Raw genomic sequence first — 22,924 nt, 5'->3', positions numbered from 1 at the left:
CGGACATTTATGACAACATATAATGATCATATATGGTTTCAAACGACATTATATGACCCCGAGATGTATCCCTAAGGGTCTCAAAACTTTTCGCCATGAGGCCCCTAAACCTCAAAATTTCCTCAAAAAACGTAGATTATAGCCTTCAATTTTGTAATGTTTTAACCTATTTTGCCCGTAAATACAAATTGCTTAGATGTTTACCATGGTTCTTAATATCCTCTAGGAGTCAAATTGGGTCGGTGGAACCGTCCAATATGCCCTTAAACGGTCATTTTACCAGTTCACAACTTGTAGTGATTTCGTAAACGCAAGCCTACCATGTATGTTTATGACAACATATAATGATCATATATGATTTCAAACGTCATTATATGACACTGAGATATATTCCCTAGGGTCTCAACACTTTTTGCCACGCACCGAGCCCCTAAAACCTCACTATTTCCTCAAAAAGCGTGGATTATAGCCTTTATTTTGTAATTTTTCGACCTTTTTTTGCCCGGAAATAAAAAGTTGCTGAGATGTTTACCATGGTCCCTAATACCCTCCAAAAGTCCAATTGGATTGGTAGAACCAACCAATATGCCCTTAAACGGTCATTTTATATTATTCGTTCGCAACTTGCACTGATTTTGTAAACTCAAGCCTACCATGGACGTTTATGACAGCATATAATGATCATATATGGTTTCAAATGGCATTATATAACCCCAAGATGTATACCTTAGGGTTTAAAGACTTTTCGCCACTGGGCCCCGAAATCTCAAAATTTCCCCAAAAAACGTGGATTATAGCCTTCAATTTTGTAATTTTTTAACCTTTTTTCGTCCGGAAATAAAATTTATTGAGATGTTAACCATGATCCCTAATACCAATCAGGAGTCGAATTGGATCGGTAGAACCATCAAATATGCCCTTAAACAGTCATTTTATCCATTCACAAATTGTAGTGATTTCGTAAACTCAAGCCTACCACGGATGCTTATGACAACATATAATTATCATATGTGGTTTCAAACGGCATTATATGACCCCCGATATGTATCCCTTAGGGTCTCAAGGCTTTTCGCCATAGGGCCTCAAAACCTCAAAATTTCCTCAAAAAGCGTGGATTATAGCCTTCAATTAGGAAGATTATTCTCAATTGAAATCTTGTAAGTTAATTACCTCAAATTTTGGTGAGTGTGTCAAAATTTTCACCGTTCTTTCATTTTTTTTATGCAATTTTTCACTAATTAAATTTCCTACTGCATGATTTCAATTTTTTTTTATTATCATTTACCCTTCTCAAACAACATATTTTTTGTTTAATTTGGGAATATTTAGTGTACTCTAAGGGCCTGTTCATATTTACTGAACTGAGCTGAACTGAATTGAACTGAACTGATTGAAGCTGAACTGATTAGATTGGAATTGAATTGAACTGAAATGAATATTTTATGTGAGAGGGAAATTAAGAGCTGAACTGAACTGAATTGAACTGAACTGAACTGAACTGAACTAAACTGAACTGAACTGAACTGATTGGAGCTGAACTGAACTGAACTGAAATTAAGTAAATGTGAACAGGCCCTAACTCTCAATAACTTAAGTTGCTTCTTTCTCATCAAAATCCAATGAGCATAGATGATAGAAGGAATCGAAGCCTAACTGCCTAAGGGAGTAGGTAGTTTTTCATTACGGAGTATGTTTTTTGAAATGAAAAAATGACATTTTTTTTCTAAGAAAGCTCAAAGTCAAAGATAACTTATTGACTAAAAACGTTTGTTCAGACCGTCTCACTTAAATTTAGAAATTAAAATTAAAATATATAAAGGGAACGTAATTTTACAAAATCACCCAAATCAACGAAAAAACAAATTTGTTGAAAGTGGGTCCATAAATCCGTCAAAAGATGTCAGGCAGCAGCGACACCCACTACTCTCGTCTCGTCTCCCTTCTTCCCCTAAATTGTTTACTCTTTTGCTCTTAGATTCGTTCATTTCCCGAGTTAAGCCTAACATCTCCCTATTTTTTTCACAAATTCATGCATATTCTGCTTCTTTTCTACCATTTTTGCACAGAAATCAGCTTGTAAAGTTCACAGCTTTTGAGCTTACAACCTTCAATTTCAACTTCTGGATAACTGGATTTGGGTAACTTTCATAATCCCTTCATCTTTTTTCCGATTTTTTATTTTTTAAAATTCAAATTTTGGGTCTGGGTACCTTGGTTTTGTAGTTTTTCTGATTTGTTTTGAGTTGTTTCCTTTGAATTTATGCTTAAAATGTGGCAATTTGCTGTTTCCATTTCTATGATTTTGGGTTCTTTCATATGTTTTGATTAAGTGGTTTTTTAGGAAAAGTTGCTGCTTTTGTGGATTTTATTTTGTGGGATTTCTAATATGTATTTGTAAGTTTAAAGGGTTGTTTGAAAATTGTTCATTGCATGTGTACTTCCCCTTTTCAGTTAGTACAATTTGGTTCAGTTAGGTTTCTTATTTGTTTGTTGCTATGAACATGAATGATTCTTTGTATTGTTTAGGATATGGGTGTGTGTTGACTTTTTTTAATTAACTTGGCTTTATGAGTTGTTTATTCCTTTAGGAATTCTATTATCTTTGACATCCATTTTAGTATATGCAGCAATCTTAGTGGTACGGAGGGAGTAATTAGGCTGTATAGAGAATATTAGAGTTCATTGCTGCTTGAAATGTTGGTATGTATCTATGAAGGGTGAATATAGTTGTAGTTGGAGGTGTACTTGCGCGATCGGTTTCTGTCTTCTAGACTGTTATCAACCAACTTGATATGAATCTCCCATTGAAATCCTTCTTTCAAGGGTTTTCCTGAGATAAGTTATTTAAAATGGGTAGAATGGTTTGTGTAGCTTCCTGATTGTTTCATAGCTGTACAGTTGATCAATTGTGTTTCATTTCTGAAAATAAGGTTGAACTTTGTTTGCCTTTTGTTTGCCCTGTTGCTAGGTGCTATAGTTTCCTGCCTGAAACATCGATGATTGACGTGTAGAACTCCGCTTTCAGCATACCTTAAGTTTCGGATTTAGCTGTTTCCTCTTGTTAAGTAGTGGTTTGTTAGATTGAAGATGGGGACATTTCGCTCAAACTACCCTATTATACCTGAAGGAAACAGAAGCAGATCTGTCCCACACTTTTCATGGTTTCACCCAGGAAATTATCTAGCCGCGACAAGAAATGGATTCAACCCATTCCAAGGAACTCAACACAACCCGGAAGGAGCAATGTCAGCTATGCCCATTCGATGCATGCCTATAAATGAGGCAGCCAATATTGTTGTGGATGACGAGCCTCAGCCCTCTAAGCCTACTAAGAAGCCAAAGACATCAAAGAAAACCTCTGATGATGCTGCACCAAAGGAACCTAAACCGAAAATTAAAAAGGCAAAGGGTAAAAGTGGTTCTTCAGCAGCAAAGCGTGAGAGGAAAAACCTGAATTCCCGTAGCAATGAGTCAACTACAGATGCTTCTGGAATCCCAGCACCAGTTTGCTCTTGTACAGGTGCTGCTCGGCAGTGCTACCGATGGGGTTCAGGGGGGTGGCAATCATCTTGTTGCACAACTAACATATCAGAGTATCCACTTCCTATGAGTGCCACAAGGCCTGGTTCACGCACTGCTGGAAGGAAAATGAGCCATGGGGCTTATGATAAACTTTTTCAAAGACTTGCTGCTGAGGGCTATGACCTGACTCTTCCGATTGACCTCAAGGATCATTGGGCTAAGCATGGTACCAACAAATTTGTGACGATTAAGTGAAATGGCCTAGTTTCTCTATGAAGATGCTTCTGTTTGCTGTTTCTCCTTTACAGTATCTGCATCATTTTCCAAGTAGGCATAAAATCTTAATGTCTATATCTAAGCAGTTCAAGGTTTTAGATTCGGGTATGTAGATTTTCAAACTTGTTTAAGCTCTGTAGTATATGGAAATATTTATGATTCCTTTATTAAGTCCGAAATTGGTTTGTTGCTCTAAATTTTTCTCAATTTCCCGTCTTTGTTCTTGAAGGAAATAGATGACCATTAATTTTAATGGTTTCTCTTTGCATCTTCTATGTTGGTTAAAAAGTATAATTCAAAGGTGGAGCGTTGATGACCAGGAATTCTTGATACATGATATAAAGTCTGTTCTTATTCAAATATGGAACTGAAATCTGAATTAAAATATTTACACAACCTAGGAGTTTAATCCTAATTTTTTATATTGTTCAACTCTTAAACTGCAATGAAATCTTTTATAAATCAAGAAAATTTTACAAGAAGGTTTTTCCGATGGAAGCTATACGATGTGATTGACAGACAAGAAAAGAAGCGTGTGAAGTATGTTTGATGCTATGAATTCTCTTGAACTGCATTTATCATATCTTGCTTTAATTGATGTCTATTAACAGCAGAATATCAGAGTACTCTACAAAAACAACTTATACAAGAAGAATAGGTAGTGGAAATTACAAATGAAGAGAGGAGGAAAAATTTGAGATTCAGAGTGGCATATTCATATATTATCATCTGTAAACTCAAGCTTTTCAGGCCTTAGCAGCTGCTGCGGGAGCTGCAGACCTGTTGGCAATGATCTGCTCGAACAGGTCTCTGATCTTCAATCCAATGATAGTTTGGAAGAAACCAGTTCCATTGTTGCTTCCGGGGAAATCTTGGTGCTTCAACATTTGTTGGGTGACTTCACCATAGAACTTGGTTGATAGGTTGCTCAAATGACTCTCGACGTAGATTAGTTCGTCTAATCTGTCAAACTGCCCATCCATCTCTACCACAGTCACCTACAAAATCATACAGAATGTCATGAACTCATGATATGCCACAAACCATTACCAATAAGGCTATAATATGGATTGAAGAGGTTGATACCTCATTGTCATAGAAGGTGTCGGGGCCGTAGGAAAACTTGATGCCAGGGTAAGAACATGTTAGTTTCCTACCACAGGGAATCCAGGAAATAGTAGATCCTTCATCAAACAAGTAAACTGGGTTGAAGTACTTGACTCCTTCCTTTTGAATCATCTTAACTCTCAGGACTTTGCCTTCATCATCATCAGGAATGAGTTGGGTTGGTAATACTTCAATCACCACATCAGCATACTGTTTTTGTGGATCTGCACTCATAATAGCACATCATCAGTTTAATCCTTTCAAGCGCGAAACATTACTAGTGGGACAGAAATAAAATTTTGAAAAATGTTTGATCGACTCTAAGAGTTACCAATCCCTTCAAAAGAAGTAATTACGAGTATAAGTGACAAGTATCTTGTCTTAGAACAAAGGGAGTAACATAATACGCGAAATTAGTCAAATGAGGAAGATTGTATAGTAAGTTACCAATGTAAGCATCAAAATCTGGCTTTCTGGCTTCAATACTGGCTTTGATGCTTTCAAGACTGTGTCCTCTTTCTTTCATATCCCTCTAATATAATGCATTATTTACAATCAATTAGTTTGTAATAAAAAAAAAAAAAAAAAAAACAAAACATAATACTCTATACAAAATAATTGACATATGAATATAAGATCATAATATAATTGAAATCTCCAATTTCTTTTTTACCTGAATTTTCCATGCAAATTTGACTTCATTGCTAATATCCAAGTAGATACTGAAGTCCAACAATTCCCTCACACGTGCATCATACCTTCATATAAATTTTATAAGGAAATATTAGCATCACAGGCGTTTGTAGTCCAACGGTTAGGATAATTGCCTTCCAAGCAATAGACCCGGGTTCGACTCCCGGCAAACGCATTTTTTTTTCAATTTCCCCAAACTTGTTCTTTTATTTATTCAATTAATCTACTACCTCCGTTACATATGTCAAATCGTTGCAAATGCTAGTACATGACATTATCTTCCTCCTAGTATATGGCAAAACCACAAAGAATTTGCAAACATACCGTTCAAATCATATATGGACCCGCATGATTTATTTATTTTTTTTCAAAAAAAAATATAAAAAAATAAATAAAGAGTGTGATAAAGACAGTAGCTTAAGCTCAACCAACCGTTATTAGGATTTTATCTCCTTATCAACATTTAGGAATACATCAGCCAACCATATTGTCCATATGATCCCTTTCTCAAATGTATGTATGCATAATTAATTAAAAACCACAACTAAATACTTTGTTTTAATTCAAAAAGGATAAAGGCAGCTACAAAAGTAGGTATTAATACTCGAACAAAAAAAATCTACGCGATATTAATTAGAAAAATAAATTGATATTGTATGTTATAGCCCTTGTTTACTCATTAACATACTCACAACAAAAACATAACAAGTAAGAATTAGCAAATTAAACTACTTAATCTCTAGTAAAACAATATTAATGTAAGTCCGTGCAATGCATGAGCTTATAAGTTATAACAAGTGATCGAATTAGAAAGAAGGGGTGTAATGGGAAAGACGAATGAATGAATGAATGAATACTTACATGGGGTGTAACCCTTCAATGACCAAGATCTTAGGAGGTTGAATGAGCTCAGGAGGGTCCAACAAACCACTAACATGATTATAAATAGGCTTATCAACAGGTTTACCCTCTTTCAAAGCCTTAACTTGTTCATACATAAGATCAAAGTCATTAGCTCTAGGGTCTAAAGCAGTAACACCTTTCTCTTTTCTACCAGTTCTATCAAGTGAATGAAAATCATCCAAACAAATAACAGTAGTTGTGTCACTTATTAAGGTGTTGGAATCAGGGTTTCCTCCTTTTGGGGGTTCTGCTGCTCCACCAAACACACTTGTTAATCTTCTCATGAAAGTACTCTTACCACACCCTGAGTCTGCTGCTAGACCAATCACAATTGTCTGTGAGTCACCTGCTGAGCATGTTATCACATAAGGTCTACTAACACTTGTCAATATGTTATTGGATGATGGAAATGATGATGATCTTTTGTAGTTGAAGAATACTTGTTTGTTTTGGTTGAATGATCCTCCTAAGTGGGTTGTTGTAGGGATTGTGTATACTGTGCACACTGCCATTTTTTGAGAGTTTTTTTTTCTCTCTCTAAAAAAATTAAGAGAGAGAAGGAGGGAATGTATGTATGTGGTAGAAAGATGAAATGGGTGTTTGAGATTTTTGATTAATTGGATTGAGGAAGTTATGCCTTCAAATGGGTGTTTTTTCTTTTGGTGGAAAAAGAATTGAATTTGGACCAGAATTTTGGATAATGGAAATAAAAGGATTGATGATTTTTGACAAATGAAAGAAAGTTATGCAATTTTTGATGATTGGTAGGAAAAAAATTGTGATTTTTATTATCGAATTTCCAATATTGTCCCTTGTTTCGATGAAATGTGGTAGTTGCTGAAAGGTCGAACAGAGGTTTAATGAGGGGATATCGAGTGATATTAAGTTTTGTGAACGAGGATGTAATAGTCTTTTTACTGAGTTTCTATTTTGGTATATTGTATTTTTCTTTTGTTTTTGAAGATATAAAAAAAAGGGTGAGATCTTGTTGATGAGGCTCTGTAGGTGTATGTGATGGACAAAGGTTGCATGGAGGTAATCTAATGCAGTTTGGATATTTGCATTGCCACGTGGCATTTAGAAATTGGCTGGTTGAAGATGAGGGTTTAAGGGTGTGGAGTGGAAGAAGTGTTAATTCTATGTCATTCATTTCAAGTTTTTGGACTTACACATACTTTCTTAAGTATTTCATTTGTTTTAGGGTAATAAATTTCATGGTTTTTGAAGGATATGATGGTGATAATTCTATATTATCATTGTATTTATAGAGAATATGCTTTATTTGTTTAGAGTATACTTTGTACTTGCTTTTTAATTGAGTTAATAACTTAAAAATTCGGATAAGCATATATGGAGTAAATAAATAATACTTCATACAACAAACTGGTGTATATGATTATCATGTACTTCATATACAAAGAACTAGTAGTATGTTAAGAGTAACTGAAGGACTTACTGCTAATCTGCTATATGACATTCTCCAAGGAGATTCCAATTTGCTTGATTTTCACTTATTAAAACTCATTAAACCTTATTAAAACTTATTAATTGAGAATTATTAAACTTGTGATTACTAAATTCATTTGTAAGAGAAGGATTCTTATATACGGTCCGAGGTGTGCCAAAGGAAACTTTTTTGCACATTTTGATGATTGCTCATTTAATCATCACATGAGCAATTAATAACGGTGTATACAAGAATTTTGAGCTTATTTCGTCTAACCTTATTTGAACTATTTGTTTGAAATAAGACATACTGATCTTCACCTCATATATATCAAATTTGGTTTAAAACGGTACTGCTAAATTTAATCAAAGCAATATAAAAGGCTTGGTTTTTTTTTTTTCCTCCTGCAAGGAGACAAATTAGGCATCAAAACTCTAAAAGCTGAGTTACAATCTTCAACATTCAGTAGTTCAAGCCATTTATTTAAACAAATTTTACACAAAAATATAGTTTACTCTAATCAAAATTCTGGTCTTGGAACTCTGCCAAATAAATATGGGGCTACACCGTAATATTTGGAGCACTAGCTCCAGAACCAAATCAAAACAAACACAACCCAACCTCGAAACATACTTGACCATATTCCTCTATATTCAAGAAAAAACAACTCCCAGGCATTTCCCGGACATAAAAAGACCAGAGTTCTACACATACTATGAATTAGCACGTCAATTAATCAGCTGCCATAAATGGATCTAATTCTCCTAAATCCACAGTGATAGGCTCTAATGAATCTTCATCTTCATCTTCTGGTGAAAAGTAAGTCGGGAAAGGAAGTGTTGAGACATCAGGTTTCTCATAAAAGGCATCTTTTACAAACACAAAGTTTCCTTCAGCACCAGGGACCTACAAGCATAGCCAACAAGTTAAGCATAGCCAACTCATAGAAAAGAAAATTAGAGTTCTGGATATTTCCAAGTTTGTTAAGAGTTCGAATAATAATGTACGCAGCAAAATGGCTGTTTAAAAGTGTCAAAAGAGAAAGCAGATAGTTAAGAGGTACATACTTGGCCTCTAACCCACATTAAGTTCCTCTTGGGGTCTATTTTATAAACCCAAACGTTTTTCACTGTCCGCTGTTTACCACCCATGCGCCCAGCCATCTTTCTGCCTTTGAAAACCTACCAGGAGACAAAGCATACAATCAATCTACATTCAATCACGTAATAACTAATATTGAAGCATAACATAAAAAAAAAAAAAAAAAAAAAAAAAAAAAAAAAAAAAAAAAAAAAAAAAAAAAAAATTAAAAAAAAAGGTACATAAAATCTACAAGCTATTTTAAACCATGATAAAATCCAACAGATTCTGAAACAACAAAAGCACGATCTCATTCGGCAGTCATAATGCTGTAGAGAGACATCAGAGGTGTTACTACCATGCTATACCAAAGCTAACAGAAAGATAGAATAGTTCAAATCTCAAGGTGCCAGCAGATATAATCCCTCTATCCGAGGTCAGTTATCACATATGATTAAGGACGTGGCATAGTGTCACAAAAAGATCCTTTATGATAAATGAACCAATTTTAATCCTCTCCCCCATCACTTGATATTAGCAGTGGCATCTTGAGAATTGGGAAATCTAATTATACATTATTACTACATTTGGAATTGTGGCAGATTCCTAAACGATAGTATTACCCCCAAATTCAACCATGCAACAGCACAAATAGGCATCAACGCAAGGGTAGCCCACGGACTGTGACTCAGTGAACTATAATAGCCCCAAAAATGGGGATTTTTAAGTAGACTAAACATGATTCATGCATCAAAATCTTCATCTGTCCCTTCACTACTCATAATAAAGCTAGTAAAGGCTCAGTCTTAACTCCTATAAATTTGATTAAAGGAAAATAAAGGAAAGGAGATAATAAACTGAAGCGTACAAAATTGCTCTAGTATCAGAATGATGATTAAGTCATCAAAAGAGGCACATAAAGATTACTGAATCACTTTACGACGAACATGAGGATAAACATCTTGCAAACCAATGAGTTCCATTGGCTCTATAAGAGTGTAAAACAGTAGCCAACAATGCAGAGTTCGTATAGGAAAAAAACTATTGGATGATTTACAGCTAGACTTTTGAACACTATTTCAAAAAGAAACAGTGAAAATCATAGAAAAGATGAAGACGGGAATTAAAGTACATTTGATGGGTTCCTTTTCTGCCCATGACAACTCCTTCCCCTCTTCTCATTTTCCCTCTTACAAAGAGAACTGCTGGAACTTTACAAGAAAAACTTCTGAGGTGACAATTTCACATGCAATGGATAAGAGGAAAATTTAACAGTAATTAAGTTCATAAGAATGTGATCAGGCTACAATGCTATCCAAGGGCAAGCAAAGATAATGCTATTCTACATCAATTTCAGTAACAAGAAACAACAGAATACAATGACAAACAGTCATCACTTTGCACATGAACTTACTTTTCCAGGAGCATCCCTTTGACCTGTGGAACCACCACTCCGATGGGCCTTTGACACACCATGTGATGCTGGCAACCCCGGAAAATGATGTCTTTTCATTACACCCTGTACACATGAAGTGAGTTGGTCAGCAAACAGAGTTATTTTGGCATCTATTTAACACATGTCAGCCTTTGACATAACCCTTGCTATGTTTCAGTGTCCATGTGCATATAGATACTACAACTAGGCAAAACCTATAACTAAGCATGGTTTTGATAAGATAAATACATTAAATCCCACAGGAGATCAGCTCAAATAGAGACCAGCAAAACATAAGATGATAATTTCCTTAATCTAATCACACGGATAAATGAGACAGAATCTCTTACATTCAATTTAATGACAATCCAGGTTCCAGCGAAGTTATTAGGGTATATTGTGAATATTAACGATATTCTAGTTTCTTTAGTGGTCTAACTGAGAATATAAAGGTGTGGAATAGTCCATGATGCATTTGAAGGCTAGGTTATGATTTAGAGGACAATCGGAGGTATAAGAATCGTACAGTGTACATATGACTATAAGATTTGTGAAAATTAGGTTGTTCATACAAGACTACAAGGGTCAACTAAACAGAGGCGTAGAGATGAGCTGTGAGTCTACAAAAAAGACGAGTATTGAAGAAGTTGATCTGAGGGAGCTGAACAAGCTCACAGCTATGAAGGCTGATGCTCCTGCAATTAATAACACAAGCTGCTTGTGTCTGGCACTCTGGCAGCCATGAGTCCATGACGCCTACGAGATTTTTAAGATTGAATTCTACAGTCCATTTGTTTTGTAAACAACCAGGCAATCCAATTTGTAGATCGACAACAAATTTTTGAAGGGGCACTAGGATTTAGTTATTGTAATGTAGTCTCCTTATATATATGTATCTACTATTTAAAGAACTTTCATTAGCTTATGTAGATAAGCAGAAACTCTGTGGCTCCTCTTCGTAACTTCGTGTCAAAACTCGCTAGTGAATCACTTCAATTTGTAGTTTCATACACCAAGGGCCAAGATTAAGTGGTCATTAGAGTTAAGTTTTGTTACAAACAAAGTGCGTACCTATGTTAAGAACTTCAATAGCTTATGTTCATAAATAGATTTGAGTGATAAACTGAGATATCTCCTCTTTAAAGCTTAACATCAAGACTCTTTTTGTGAATCAATCTCATTTAATAACCTTAGCGTCTACTTTGCTTCATTAATCCTAACATGGGGTTGATATTTTTAGTTTGTTCTTATACGGAGTATTTTTAGTTTGTTCTTAGATTAGCAGTGCATTGTACTGAAGAACCCTGACTTAAGCCCAAATCTCACTTATTTACCTACAAGTGACCCTCAAACATTAATTATGGTGAAATACTAACACACATCACTAAAAATAGGCCAAGTAAAAATTTCTGGAAGAAAAAGGTGAAAGCTCTTCGTCAAGCGCATGCTTGAATCAATCTCATTTAATAACCTTAGCGTCTACTTTGCTTCATTAATCCTAACATGGGGTTGATATTTTTAGTTTGTTCTTATACGGAGTATTTTTAGTTTGTTCTTAGATTAGCAGTGCATTGTACTGAAGAACCCTGACTTAAGCCCAAATCTCACTTATTTACCTACAAGTGACCCTCAAACATTAATTATGGTGAAATACTAACACACATCACTAAAAATAGGCCAAGTAAAAATTTCTGGAAGAAAAAGGTGAAAGCTCTTCGTCAAGCGCATGCTAGGAGCCTAGAAGGAACAATGTAGATAAAGAAGCCAAAAGTACTCGAAAATTTACACCACTGAATCTGCCAACAGTGCAATCAGTCAATACTTTCTCACATTAAGAGGAAGAAACTATGCAAAGGACAAGTATGACAAGGTGGAGAGGCTAGATGAACAGAGTTCTAGTATCATCAATGCAGCACAGAGCCACAGATAAATCAATCGCATATGCCTCAACATACAAGTTGCAGCATTGCCTTGCACACCTCCTTCAACTGGTTTTCCCCTTTTCCCTACTCTTCTAGTTTACTAGGAATTCAGGATAGTTTCTCTACTTTCAAATGGAGTAGTATTCAAGATAGTTTACATAATACATCTATATATCAAATTTTTGCATGGATATAACACCATCAGATAAAGAAATTCACCTGAAATCCCTTCCCTTTTGTGATCCCAGTGATATCCACGTATTGTCCAGGAACAAAATGTCGTACATTAATTGATGTACCAACAGGAAGAAGTGCATCTTCTGTCACCGGAAACTCCTTCAACTTCCTCATCATAGGAACCCCTTGTGCTCTAAAGTGGCCCACTTCAGGTTTTGTCAAATGTTTCTCCTTCTTATGCGAGCAACCAACCTAACTAACACCACATCCAAAGAGATCCTCAAACAATTAACTTCACAAACAACAAAAGTTTCCCTACTAACGTATAAATCAACCAAAAGAGAGAGGGGGGAGCAATTAGGTATCCAATTTGACATCAAACTAACAGCCTTAAGCAACCAGATTAACTGAAACCTTCAAATTATCCCAAAAAAATTACATTTCAAACAATAAAACCCTTCAATTTTTAATTCAAACTCTTCAGACAGACACCTTGGCAATTTTAAATTTTAAACTCTTCAGACACTTTGGCATTGCAGCAACAACAAAAACAGAATAAAAAGAAAGAAAGAAAACACTATTAACACAATAGTAATCTTCATTCTTCAATATTGAACTCAATCAGATAAATGGACAAGCTTAAGCAACCACCCAGCCTAACACCACATCCAAATCATCCCCCAAACAATGAAGCCCTTCAATCCTAATTTCTTAATTTCAGCATCCTCAAAAACCCACCAAAAATATCTTTTCCATATTCAATGCTAAACCCAGTCAAATAAACGCACAATCACAGACAAATGAAACACACCCACTTCCAAAAATCTACCAAACATGAGATCTAAACATTAACAAAAATGTAGTAAGCATGAAACAGTACCTGTAGAGCAAAGAAACCTTCTTTCTCAACAGTTTTAACTTGGGAAACAATATTATCATCAAACCAAAGAACAGAAATAGGAACACGAGCACCCCATTTATCCCAAAGCGCAGTCATCCCACATTTAATAGCAATTGCCCCAGTTCTTTTAGATTGTTTGGTCATAACACCAGGTTTTGGTTCAATGATTCTGGGTCGAATAACTTCATTTTGAGGTGTTAGAATCTCAGAGCTAAAATTTCTGAACTGGGTCAATGTTCTTTGTGGGATTAACACCGTTTTCAGCCGAGAAATGAGGCCTCTAGATGCGGCAGACATGGTGAAAATTAATCAAAACCTCAATCAACAAGATGAAGAAAATGGGGGGGTTTTGTGATTTAGGGTTTTTTTAATTTGGGGGTTATGATTGAGATGAAGACATATTGTTAGCAATGAGTGCAGAAAATCGAGTGATTTGAGGATTGCAGGAAGGAAGAATTGAGGGAAAGGGTTTTAGGGTCGAAGGGTTTTGCGGCTGTGTGATTTGGGAAGTGGGGTTAGTCTTGCTTTCTTTTTGTTACAAACCCAACCCAAAGGTTCAATATTTTGGGGTCAAACCATTAAGATCACACGGTTCGAGCCCTAAAGTCCGAATTGAATTTGGCTCAAATCTTAGGTCATTCAAATACCTTTCACTAACTCCCTACAGTCCCCTCAAAGACGTTTTATAAAAATCAATTTTACGCCCTTAAATACGTTTCCACAATCCCCGTCTCCTATAATACTTTATCTCTTCAAAGATATTTTATAAAAATCAACTTTGCCCCCTTAAATATATTTCACAATTTTTGTCTTCTATAGTACTTTACCTCCTCAAAGACGTTTTATAAAATCCAACTTTAGCCCCATAAATATATTTTCCTAATCCTTCAAGTTCCCTAATTTTATAAAAATCAACTTTACCTTCTCAAATACGTTTCTAAAACCTTTGTCTTTTATAGTACTTTACCCCTCAAATATGTTCTATAAAAATCAACTTTACCCCCACAAATACATTCCCTAAACCCTTAAAGTCCCATAGCATTATAGAAATCTACTTTACCCCCTCAAGTATGTTTCCACAACCCTTATCTCTTATTCCCTCCGCCCATTTTATAGTTCCCTTGGACTGTGCACGTTTGCCAATGCAACACTTTGACCATAAATATAATTAGTTGCTTATCAGTAAAATGTATAACAATTGAATATTAATAATATATTCATCAAGACGAATTAAATAAGACCCAACATGACTATATTATGTCTTATATATTAAGAGTAATTTAGAAGATTCTCTCACATTATGAATAATGTCAAAATTCTAAATGTGAACTATAAAAAAGAGGCGGAAGGAGTATTATACTTTACCCCCTCTAAGACGTTTTATACCACAACTTGGTAGAGGTCTTTTGGTTATGACTTATGTCCTGTACAAAAACACAAATTCTTGCAACTAGTAGACTCATGTTGACTTGCAATGTTACGGTATAGGTAAGGCTGCAAATTGTTAATTAGACATAAGTTGCTAGTGAATCAAATGGATAGAGCAAATGTAGTCTATGTACTCTCAATAGATGTTGCTAATTATAGAAATTTTGGATGGGTATGAAGAATGGGGAATAGAGGATAGGGGATAAACACCTATCCAGACACCCAGTTAATTTCTCAATTATTATTGTATATAAAATAAACTATTGACCCAACTTAATATAAACCAAACAGATTGCAATCAAGGGTATTGATGAGCTGGCCAAAATTTTCAAGCTAGATAAGCTTCGAGCTCAAGTTGGGCCTAAAGAGGCTTGAGGTCGGTTCGCCTCACTAATAAAACCCCTAGCTACACTAATAAGTTTGATTGACTCAGCTGTGTTTCTTAAACCAAAAAGTATAGAGGGTAAGGGCTTGAACTTTAAGACCTTCTAATTGAAAAGATAAAAGATTTTGTATATCTTTAATAATAGCTCAAAAAAATAAAAAAAAGTACAAGTACGAAAATAAATTTTAATGACAGTTAATGTAAATCCTCATGTGAACCAGCTATTGACCCGAACCAAACCAACTCCACTGCCCAACCAAGCATAGCGATAGCGCAATTAACATCCCTCCGAACCAAATATTAACCCAAACCCAACTGACTCGACTGTCCAACCAGGCATATCACAATTAGCATCCCTCCGAACCAAATATTAACCCGCAACAAACTGACTCGACCGTCCAACCAGTTTGCGGCTATGCAAAGTGGGTGAGTAGAGTAGCTAACATTTGTAACCCACCGCCGATTGATGCCATTCGACATCCCGCGTATCTGATTTGGTTTGACAGATATTTATACCTAAACATATTTTTCTATTTCCGTATTTTCCCTCGTTCTCATTTTCTCTCTCTTCACACTCTTCTCTTCACTCTCACTCATAATTAGGTGCATTTTTCATTTTCAAACTCTCTATTTCTTCTCAATCTTTTTCGCTTCAACTTCAATCAAATTACCAACTTATCGATGAGTTCTCAGCCGGAAAACGTCAATCCATTCGCTGTAATTTTTCCCTAAATTCTCTCGATTTTTTTTAAATTTGTTTTTTCTGCTCAATTCTCTATATTTAGATCTGTTTCTCCGTTTTTTTCGCATTTAATTTCGTTGTTTTTTCGTTATGATTTGTGTAAACAATGTTGATGTTTGTTTGATTATGTCGGTTTGGTAATTGTGTTTGATTTTGGTTGCTATTGCTTGATCTGGATCTGAAACCCTAACTTAATATGTGTGCATTTCATAATTCAGCCTTAAATTTAAAATGTATTGAGTTTGTTTCAGTTTCAATTTTGATTTTTTGTTTTTAATGTTGTTTATTAAAATCAGAATTTATAATCACCGACAAGCTAATGCTTAGGAAGAAGATTGATTGCCACCAATAATCTTCCTAATATGAACGCTACACTTTAAAGATTTCAGGACGTAATCTAATACTAATACGTAGTAAAGTATATGCTATTTTTGTCCAAAATTAGCTAGTTGCGTTCGAGTTTAGTTGTGAAAGAACCCTTGGATAGATCATTTAGGGTGAAAATTTTAGCTTTTTTCTACATTTAGTTTAGGAAATATTTGTGTAAAATTATAATTTTAGTATATGTATTAGATGATTATAGATAGTATTCCGTATTAATCATCAAAGCTGGCAAGGTTTGACGTCTGAAAATCAAATATTACATATTTTTAATGGAGAGAGTTTTAGTGTAGAGTCTTAAAACATTCTAGACTGTATAGTGGCAAAGTTAAGGGAAAAAGGATTAAAGGTAGTATGGGAATATCATGATTGGCATTGTTGTAGCCTTGTACAGGCATGGCCTAAATGAAATTTTGACATATATACAACAACAACAATTACAACAACATCAAAGCCTGATTTCCAAAATGTTTTGGAGTCGCCAAATCGTGACATATTTTGAAATATAGGGTCATATATTCCACACGGTGTTCTAGGTTCAAAATACGTATACGTTTACCGAAGATTGAAAATTCGAAATTATGAAACCATAAGTCTTATTGATGGGAAGTTTTGTAGAGTCCTCTGAATTGGTAGAATAGTAGCAGCTCACAGCATTAAGCATTAAGTGTCAGAATTCTGTTGTTAGTTCAGATATGTTTCTTATTAACTATGTTTTTGGAAGTATTGTATTATTGACTATAACTATGCTCATTTCACTTATCGTTCAAGGGGTGGATCGGTGGTTATGATTTTTGTCATCTCTTAAATAACCATTTGCTATAGAAATTAAGGTTTGGACCCACTTTATGTTTGCCTAGTGCTATTTTATTGATTACGAGGCGTCTTCCAATTCCAAGCTCAAAGATGCTATAAAACCAATTGTATAAACGATTCTGTTGGCCTAGGATACTTCAGGATTTTTGGCACTTAGCTATCTATTTCTGCCCGCTTCAGAGATATATACCTACTGCTGATTGATTATGTAAGATTTTAATCTAAGTCACTTAAAGGTAGTTAACTTGCTTACTCAGGAGAGTCCCTCTAGATATAATGTATGTCAATTTCCATGACTGTACTTTGAATGCTCAAATTCTGTGATAAACATAAATCACTCTAGCTTGGAGTTATCGTGTATATATTTTGTTCAAGAGAATTTGAACTTCAAAGTAATTCTGAATAGAAGAAAATAATCCTAAATATTATGTACATAGTGTTAGTGTTTAATGTTTTGGCATGGATGGGACTTGTGTATTTGACTAAGTTTTCACAAATCATGATTTAGAGTATAGTTAATACAATACATGTGATGTTCTCCTTGTTTTGTTTAGAATTTTTCATGTTCAAAGATGAGGCACATTGAGTGTTGACATTAATGAACTTAATTAAGTTTTCAAAGGGATAGAAATTTTGTTACCTTGTTACTGAATGCTATATGTTACAGTGTATTTCTAACGGCAATTGGATTATATACTGCACTGGCAAAGCTGATCAGTTACCTTATTTTTTCCTGTTTTGTGCATGTCCAAATTTAAGTTCCTTTGACTTTGAAGTTATATTTGCTTTGTTAGTGATGATATTTTCCCCTTGTTGCTAATGCTTGTGTCATATTTCACAGAATGGTTCAGGTGATACTGGCTCAAAGTTTCGCCTCCCTAACTTTGGTTTTGGTCAGAAGCATGATGCCACTGATGATGTACCATTGGAGACCAGGAATGTATGGAAACTTTTACACTTAACTTTTTGATTATGCTTAAAAGGTTGTCAAAGATATTTATCTATGATTTTATGCAGGATCCTAACAAACAGAAAGAACTTTCTGATTGGGAGGCAGATCTCAGAAGAAGAGAGCTGGTTAGTTTTACCATTATTTAAGTGGAGATGGAATGATTCCTAATTATATTTAAACTGTTCTAGTTGATACTGTAAACTATGATTCTATCTTAATGGATCAAAATATTGACCTTCTCATCTTAGGCCTTTTTTTTTAAAAAAAATTATTTTATTTATTAGTGAATTGTTTGCAATTTTCCTGTCTCAGGACATAAAGCGGAGAGAAGATGCTGTTGCAGGAGGTTCAGTGAATTGGAGCTTGATCTCGAATGCTTAATTTTCCCTTTTTTGGACTTTGGCCATGACTGTTATTCTCAATGATGCTCTAAGCCTCTAACTAATTGTTTGCTCATATGTTCTTTTCCAGTCCATTGCTAATTGCTTACTAATGAGTATTTTAATGCAGCTGGCGTTGTTGAAGATGATAGGAACTGGCCACCTTTCTTTCCAATCATACACCATGATATTGCCAATGAAATTCCTGTTCATGCTCAGAAGTTGCAGTATATGGCATTTGCAAGTTGGCTAGGTAAGAGTTTTTCTTCTTCAAAATTCTCTATTGAGGTTCGATCATGAGATGAAATGTATGGTGCCATGGGATAGAAACCATTATTACTTTTGTTGTTTTGATATTGTTTTTATTCACATGGGAAATGACTTGATGTTGGTGAAACCATGAAATATTATCACGTACCTGCAAAAAATTTGTTGTTAAATTAAGCTAGGCAGTTCATCTTGTGAAGTTATGAAAAATTCCCACTGCAGTGTAGCTGGCCACATTTCAATTACATCATGTCTCTTATCTAGATTTGCTCAAGTTTAATTTCTGAACGTATTTTCATCATTAAGCATCGTTGTAACAAATGGTGTTGCATGTCATGTTGATCTTTGTTTATAAATGGAAATGAAGGAAGTTGAGTAATTATTAGTATAATATTCACTTGTAGTTCTTGCTTCATGTTACTTTCTCTAAAAACAGGGTCTTAAGCATGTCATATTATTAATTTCAATGTTTGACCTTATTTATGTTGGTTTTTGTTGATTGAAGTCAATGACCTCTATCTTGGTCTAATTGCTCAACCTTTTTTTTTAATTATTTTTTTTTTCCTTAACAGGTATTGTTCTTTGTCTCGTATACAATATAGTTGCAGTAATTGTCTGTTGGATCAAGGGAGGAGGTAGGCACTTTGTTCCATTTTCCGAATTAACAGTCTTCTGCTATGTTGTTTCATACAAAAATCTGATACCATTTTGTATTCCAGGTGCCAAAATATTTTTCCTTGCATCAATATATGCTTTACTGGGTGTTCCACTGTCATATGTGCTGTGGTATCGACCACTTTATCGTGCGATGAGGTAGTTGAATGTGCCTGGTCTCTTCCCTCTCCCTCAATGATTTGGCACTGAAGGAGAAATTTAACATTGATGTTGATTTCCTTATTTTTCTTTTTCAGGACAGATAGTGCCTTGAAGTTCGGCTGGTTTTTCTTGCTCTACCTGGTGAGTTTACACTCAATATACCTCTTTTTGTGTGTGTGTGTGTGTTGGCGGAGGGGGGGGGGGTATCTGGTGTAATATCTTACCTATTTTCTCATCTTTCTGTGTCCTGATTAAATGTTATTATCCTCATGCAGATCCATATTCTTTTTTGTGTGTTTGCTGCAATTGCTCCTCCAATTGTTTTTCATGGGCAGTCTCTCACGTAAGTTTCTCACTCCTGTTTCACATTGACTACTAATCTCAGCCAGTATATCGTTTGAGATGATATGAGCTTTTGATTTATGCTGGGTGTCATCTGTTTTTACAAATTCACCGAGGTTTATCAGGGAAAGATAAACCAGAGGAATAATTTATTAATTACAGTTGTGATGACTGTTGGTGGTGATGTGAACTTTGAGTATATGGTTAATACAAAAACATTTTGAAGGCTTAAACAAAATTTGGAACTATTATTTGAATGGTGTCAAAAGGCTCAAAATTAATGATTTATTTTTGTTTTTCAGAGGTGAAATTAATACTCTGCTTTTCTGCATAGATAAGAACCTAGATTACAGTATAGAGTAGTAATCTCTCAGTATCTGTTGGTGATGCTGAATGAGTGAATGATACTTATGAAATTTGGTCAACTAACATGAGTTTCTGTTAAGACATTTAGTTGTGGGACTTTTAATGCTGATTTGTAAATTATGTTTTGGAGGTTTCTCTTCTATTGAATTACAGGAATAATAAATGATTACTTGTAGTCAAAACTCTCCAAAGTATTTTGATTAAGTTTTTTACCCCCCCCCCCCCTCTTCTAAACTGTTAGATTTTTTTTTTTTTCAAATAACTATGTATGAAGGGAATCTATCTATACTATATATTAAAGGCGTGCTCTTCAACATATATAACACCATGTCACTATGCCACATCGCTATTAGTTTGGTCTAGATTCGAATCCCCGCAACCTCCAACAAATGAAGCCTGTACACTTACCATCTTAACCGACTTTTATTAATGTTTTAACTTTCACATAATTAACATTATATATTCCTTTCAAATTAGAGGTTATTTAATTTATTTATTTTTCACAAGATTAGAAAATAAATACATATGAGATAAAAAAATCGTAACATCCAAGGCAACGCCACTATCTCACACTAGCTATACAAACAGTTGAACATAATTATCAAATTAAAGAAGTACAAAGTACAAACTAGCAATCCGGGGCATTGTCTGAGACACACACTAGTTTGTAGATGATAAGCCGGCAAATGCTCACTAGATATGAGTCACAATTTATTATTTTTTCTTGGTCATGTTTGTAATTCATTTTAAATACATGGTAAATTGTAAAGTCTACCTGGTCATATTGAACTCATCCTACATCTTCATCTGCATCTATTTTTCCGTCAGATTTGCAGTCTTGTTAATTTGGTTGTTGGCATCACTTCTGTTTTTTAGGACAACTTGTGCCAAGGTCATGGTAAGGCACCACCCAGGTGGAAGGTCCACATGGCGTAGTTTTTGGATAATATATATGTCATTTCTGATAATTATTCCTATGAATATTTGGTTTACTTGTTAATTTATATCTTGCTACCAACTCTTATTTACACCTAAATTTCTGAATATCCAGGGGCATCCTTGCAGCAATTGATGTATTTCCTCACAGTGTTCTTGTTGGGGTAAGTTCGCTAGATATTAATGTCTGTCATGCCTGTCTTGGCCAAGAAATTAATTTTCAGTGTTTCTGAAGTCAACAAATAACACATTACAACACATCAATGGGAAAGGATGTCTTTGTTCTAATAATTTGATCCCCTTCAGTGAATTTGATCAGCAATGTCATCTAGTCATAGATGTAGTGCTGCAATATGTTTTTCTGAATTATGGAGTAGCGAATTCAGTGTCAAGTTTTCCAATTATCAGTTTTCCATAGCCTGAACATTATCGTTCCTGTTGTATAATATGGTAATCGATTTGTAATTCTAATATTTTGACATCGAGTTTATAGCTTCAATTTGGATCCAGTTATTTCTGGTCTAGCACAGTAAGTGATGGAACTTTAATGTGTGCAATATGTTTCTTGATAATTTATTATTTCCATTCAGCTCAAGTATTGTTTTTTCATCCTTCATCCTTTATCCTTACATTTTAGAAAAAACTCCTGACTTTGTTTGCGTATGCACTCTATGCAGGTTTTTTACCTAGTTGGGTTTGGGTTGTTTTGCCTGGAATCACTCCTGAGCTTGTGGGTTCTTCAGGTGAGAATGACATCACTTTCATATATTTGTGAATTTGTCCATCACTATTGTGTGCCAACGCTAGGAAGGACATCTCAATTTTGTTCTCCCTCCCTTTTTTACCGGTTGACTCTTGTTCTATAAGAGTTTGAAAAGGATGAGCGGCTGTAGGTGTAAGTAAAAGGTGAATGAAATAATATAGATAGAATCAAACGTCAAACGAAGTGCTTTTGAGACTAATCTATACATGAAATGTGTAATCCACGTTGTAAAAGGGGTTTGCTATAAATGAAATTTCTAATTCGTGGTGTTTGCTATTCTGCAGAAAATTTACATGTATTTCAGGGGGCACAAGTAGATTTCTCCAAGTATACAAGAGCTTCATTTGGTTCTTATAATCTTCCGTACCCTTCCAACCATGCAAAGAGTTCTGAATTTTTTCTCGGGTCTGCGTGCTATTTTAGTAGACAAACCTTAGTTTTAGTTTGTGCATACCTTGTAAAAATGTTAAGGGCAGTCCATATCCCTTATTCATTTTATAAATTCATCTTTAAAGTTTCTTATTGTGATTCCTATAGTCAATCTTGTACGATTTCTTGTCACTCTAGGCTTGTAGCAGATGTTGTTAAATCAGTTATGACTATTTCATGATGTTGTTAGCCTTGTGGCTGTGCACTAGATATTTCAAAGTGCTACGATTGAATTGAGTTTTTTTGACCGTTTACTTCTTACTGTTCTGTTAATCTGTGAGGGCTTGATGATTTTCTGCTTGACATCATATTTTTAGAGACTCAATAATGGAACTGATAATAAGGTCTTTCCTCTCTTGTCCCTTTTCGGTCGACTATCTCATAATTTCACATAGATGATCTTTCACCTTGAGAGTTGAGCTAAAAAGATTTTTATTCACTCATTCATTCATTCCATC

General features: G+C 34.9%; 4 protein-coding genes and 1 non-coding gene across 6 annotated transcripts; 3 read left to right on the top strand and 2 right to left on the bottom strand.

Moving 5' to 3' along the window:
- Positions 1-1,826: 1,826 nt before the first annotated feature.
- Positions 1,827-3,995, top strand: LOC145598168 (uncharacterized). Of its 2 annotated transcripts, none has more exons than XM_081654482.1 (2): positions 1,827-2,138; positions 2,978-3,995. In XM_081654482.1, exon 2 carries the CDS (start codon positions 3,088-3,090, stop codon positions 3,775-3,777), a length of 690 nt encoding a protein of 229 aa, XP_081510608.1. In that variant the 5' UTR covers positions 1,827-2,138; positions 2,978-3,087; the 3' UTR covers positions 3,778-3,995. The 2 variants fall into 2 exon arrangements, with proteins under 2 accessions (XP_081510608.1, XP_081510607.1); XM_081654481.1 differs by having other exon boundaries at positions 1,828-2,138; positions 2,969-3,995.
- Positions 3,996-4,356: 361 nt separating this feature from the next.
- On the bottom strand, positions 4,357-7,395 carry LOC145598167 (phosphoribulokinase, chloroplastic-like). The gene is made up of 5 exons (XM_081654480.1): positions 6,460-7,395; positions 5,579-5,663; positions 5,353-5,437; positions 4,885-5,129; positions 4,357-4,796 (listed from the first exon to the last, which is right to left on the bottom strand). Exons 1-5 carry the CDS (start codon positions 7,011-7,013, stop codon positions 4,545-4,547), a joined length of 1,221 nt encoding a protein of 406 aa, XP_081510606.1. The 5' UTR covers positions 7,014-7,395; the 3' UTR covers positions 4,357-4,544.
- On the top strand, positions 5,702-5,773 carry TRNAG-UCC (transfer RNA glycine (anticodon UCC)). Its single transcript has one exon. It is a non-coding gene; the product is annotated as a tRNA-Gly (tRNA).
- Positions 7,396-8,440: 1,045 nt separating the features above from the next.
- Positions 8,441-13,945, bottom strand: LOC145598296 (large ribosomal subunit protein uL3m-like). Its single transcript, XM_081654634.1, has 5 exons — positions 13,443-13,945; positions 12,605-12,814; positions 10,443-10,547; positions 9,016-9,129; positions 8,441-8,854 (listed from the first exon to the last, which is right to left on the bottom strand). The coding sequence occupies exons 1-5, from the start codon at positions 13,758-13,760 to the stop codon at positions 8,681-8,683; spliced, it is 921 nt and encodes a 306-aa protein (XP_081510760.1). The 5' UTR covers positions 13,761-13,945; the 3' UTR covers positions 8,441-8,680.
- Positions 13,946-15,802: 1,857 nt separating this feature from the next.
- Positions 15,803-22,585, top strand: LOC145596522 (secretory carrier-associated membrane protein 4-like). Its single transcript, XM_081652699.1, has 12 exons — positions 15,803-15,993; positions 18,057-18,155; positions 18,233-18,292; positions 18,480-18,513; positions 18,678-18,800; positions 19,387-19,449; positions 19,534-19,627; positions 19,726-19,771; positions 19,906-19,973; positions 21,390-21,438; positions 21,952-22,017; positions 22,322-22,585. Exons 1-12 carry the CDS (start codon positions 15,958-15,960, stop codon positions 22,352-22,354), a joined length of 771 nt encoding a protein of 256 aa, XP_081508825.1. The 5' UTR covers positions 15,803-15,957; the 3' UTR covers positions 22,355-22,585.
- Positions 22,586-22,924: the final 339 nt, after the last annotated feature.

This window comes from Chenopodium album, chromosome 20 (genome assembly GCF_948465745.1).
Source record: "Chenopodium album chromosome 20, dcCheAlbu1.1, whole genome shotgun sequence".
Lineage (NCBI taxonomy): Eukaryota > Viridiplantae > Streptophyta > Magnoliopsida > Caryophyllales > Amaranthaceae > Chenopodium > Chenopodium album.
Note: the sequence above shows the minus strand (reverse complement) of the source record. Positions and strands in the feature narration are given on the sequence as shown.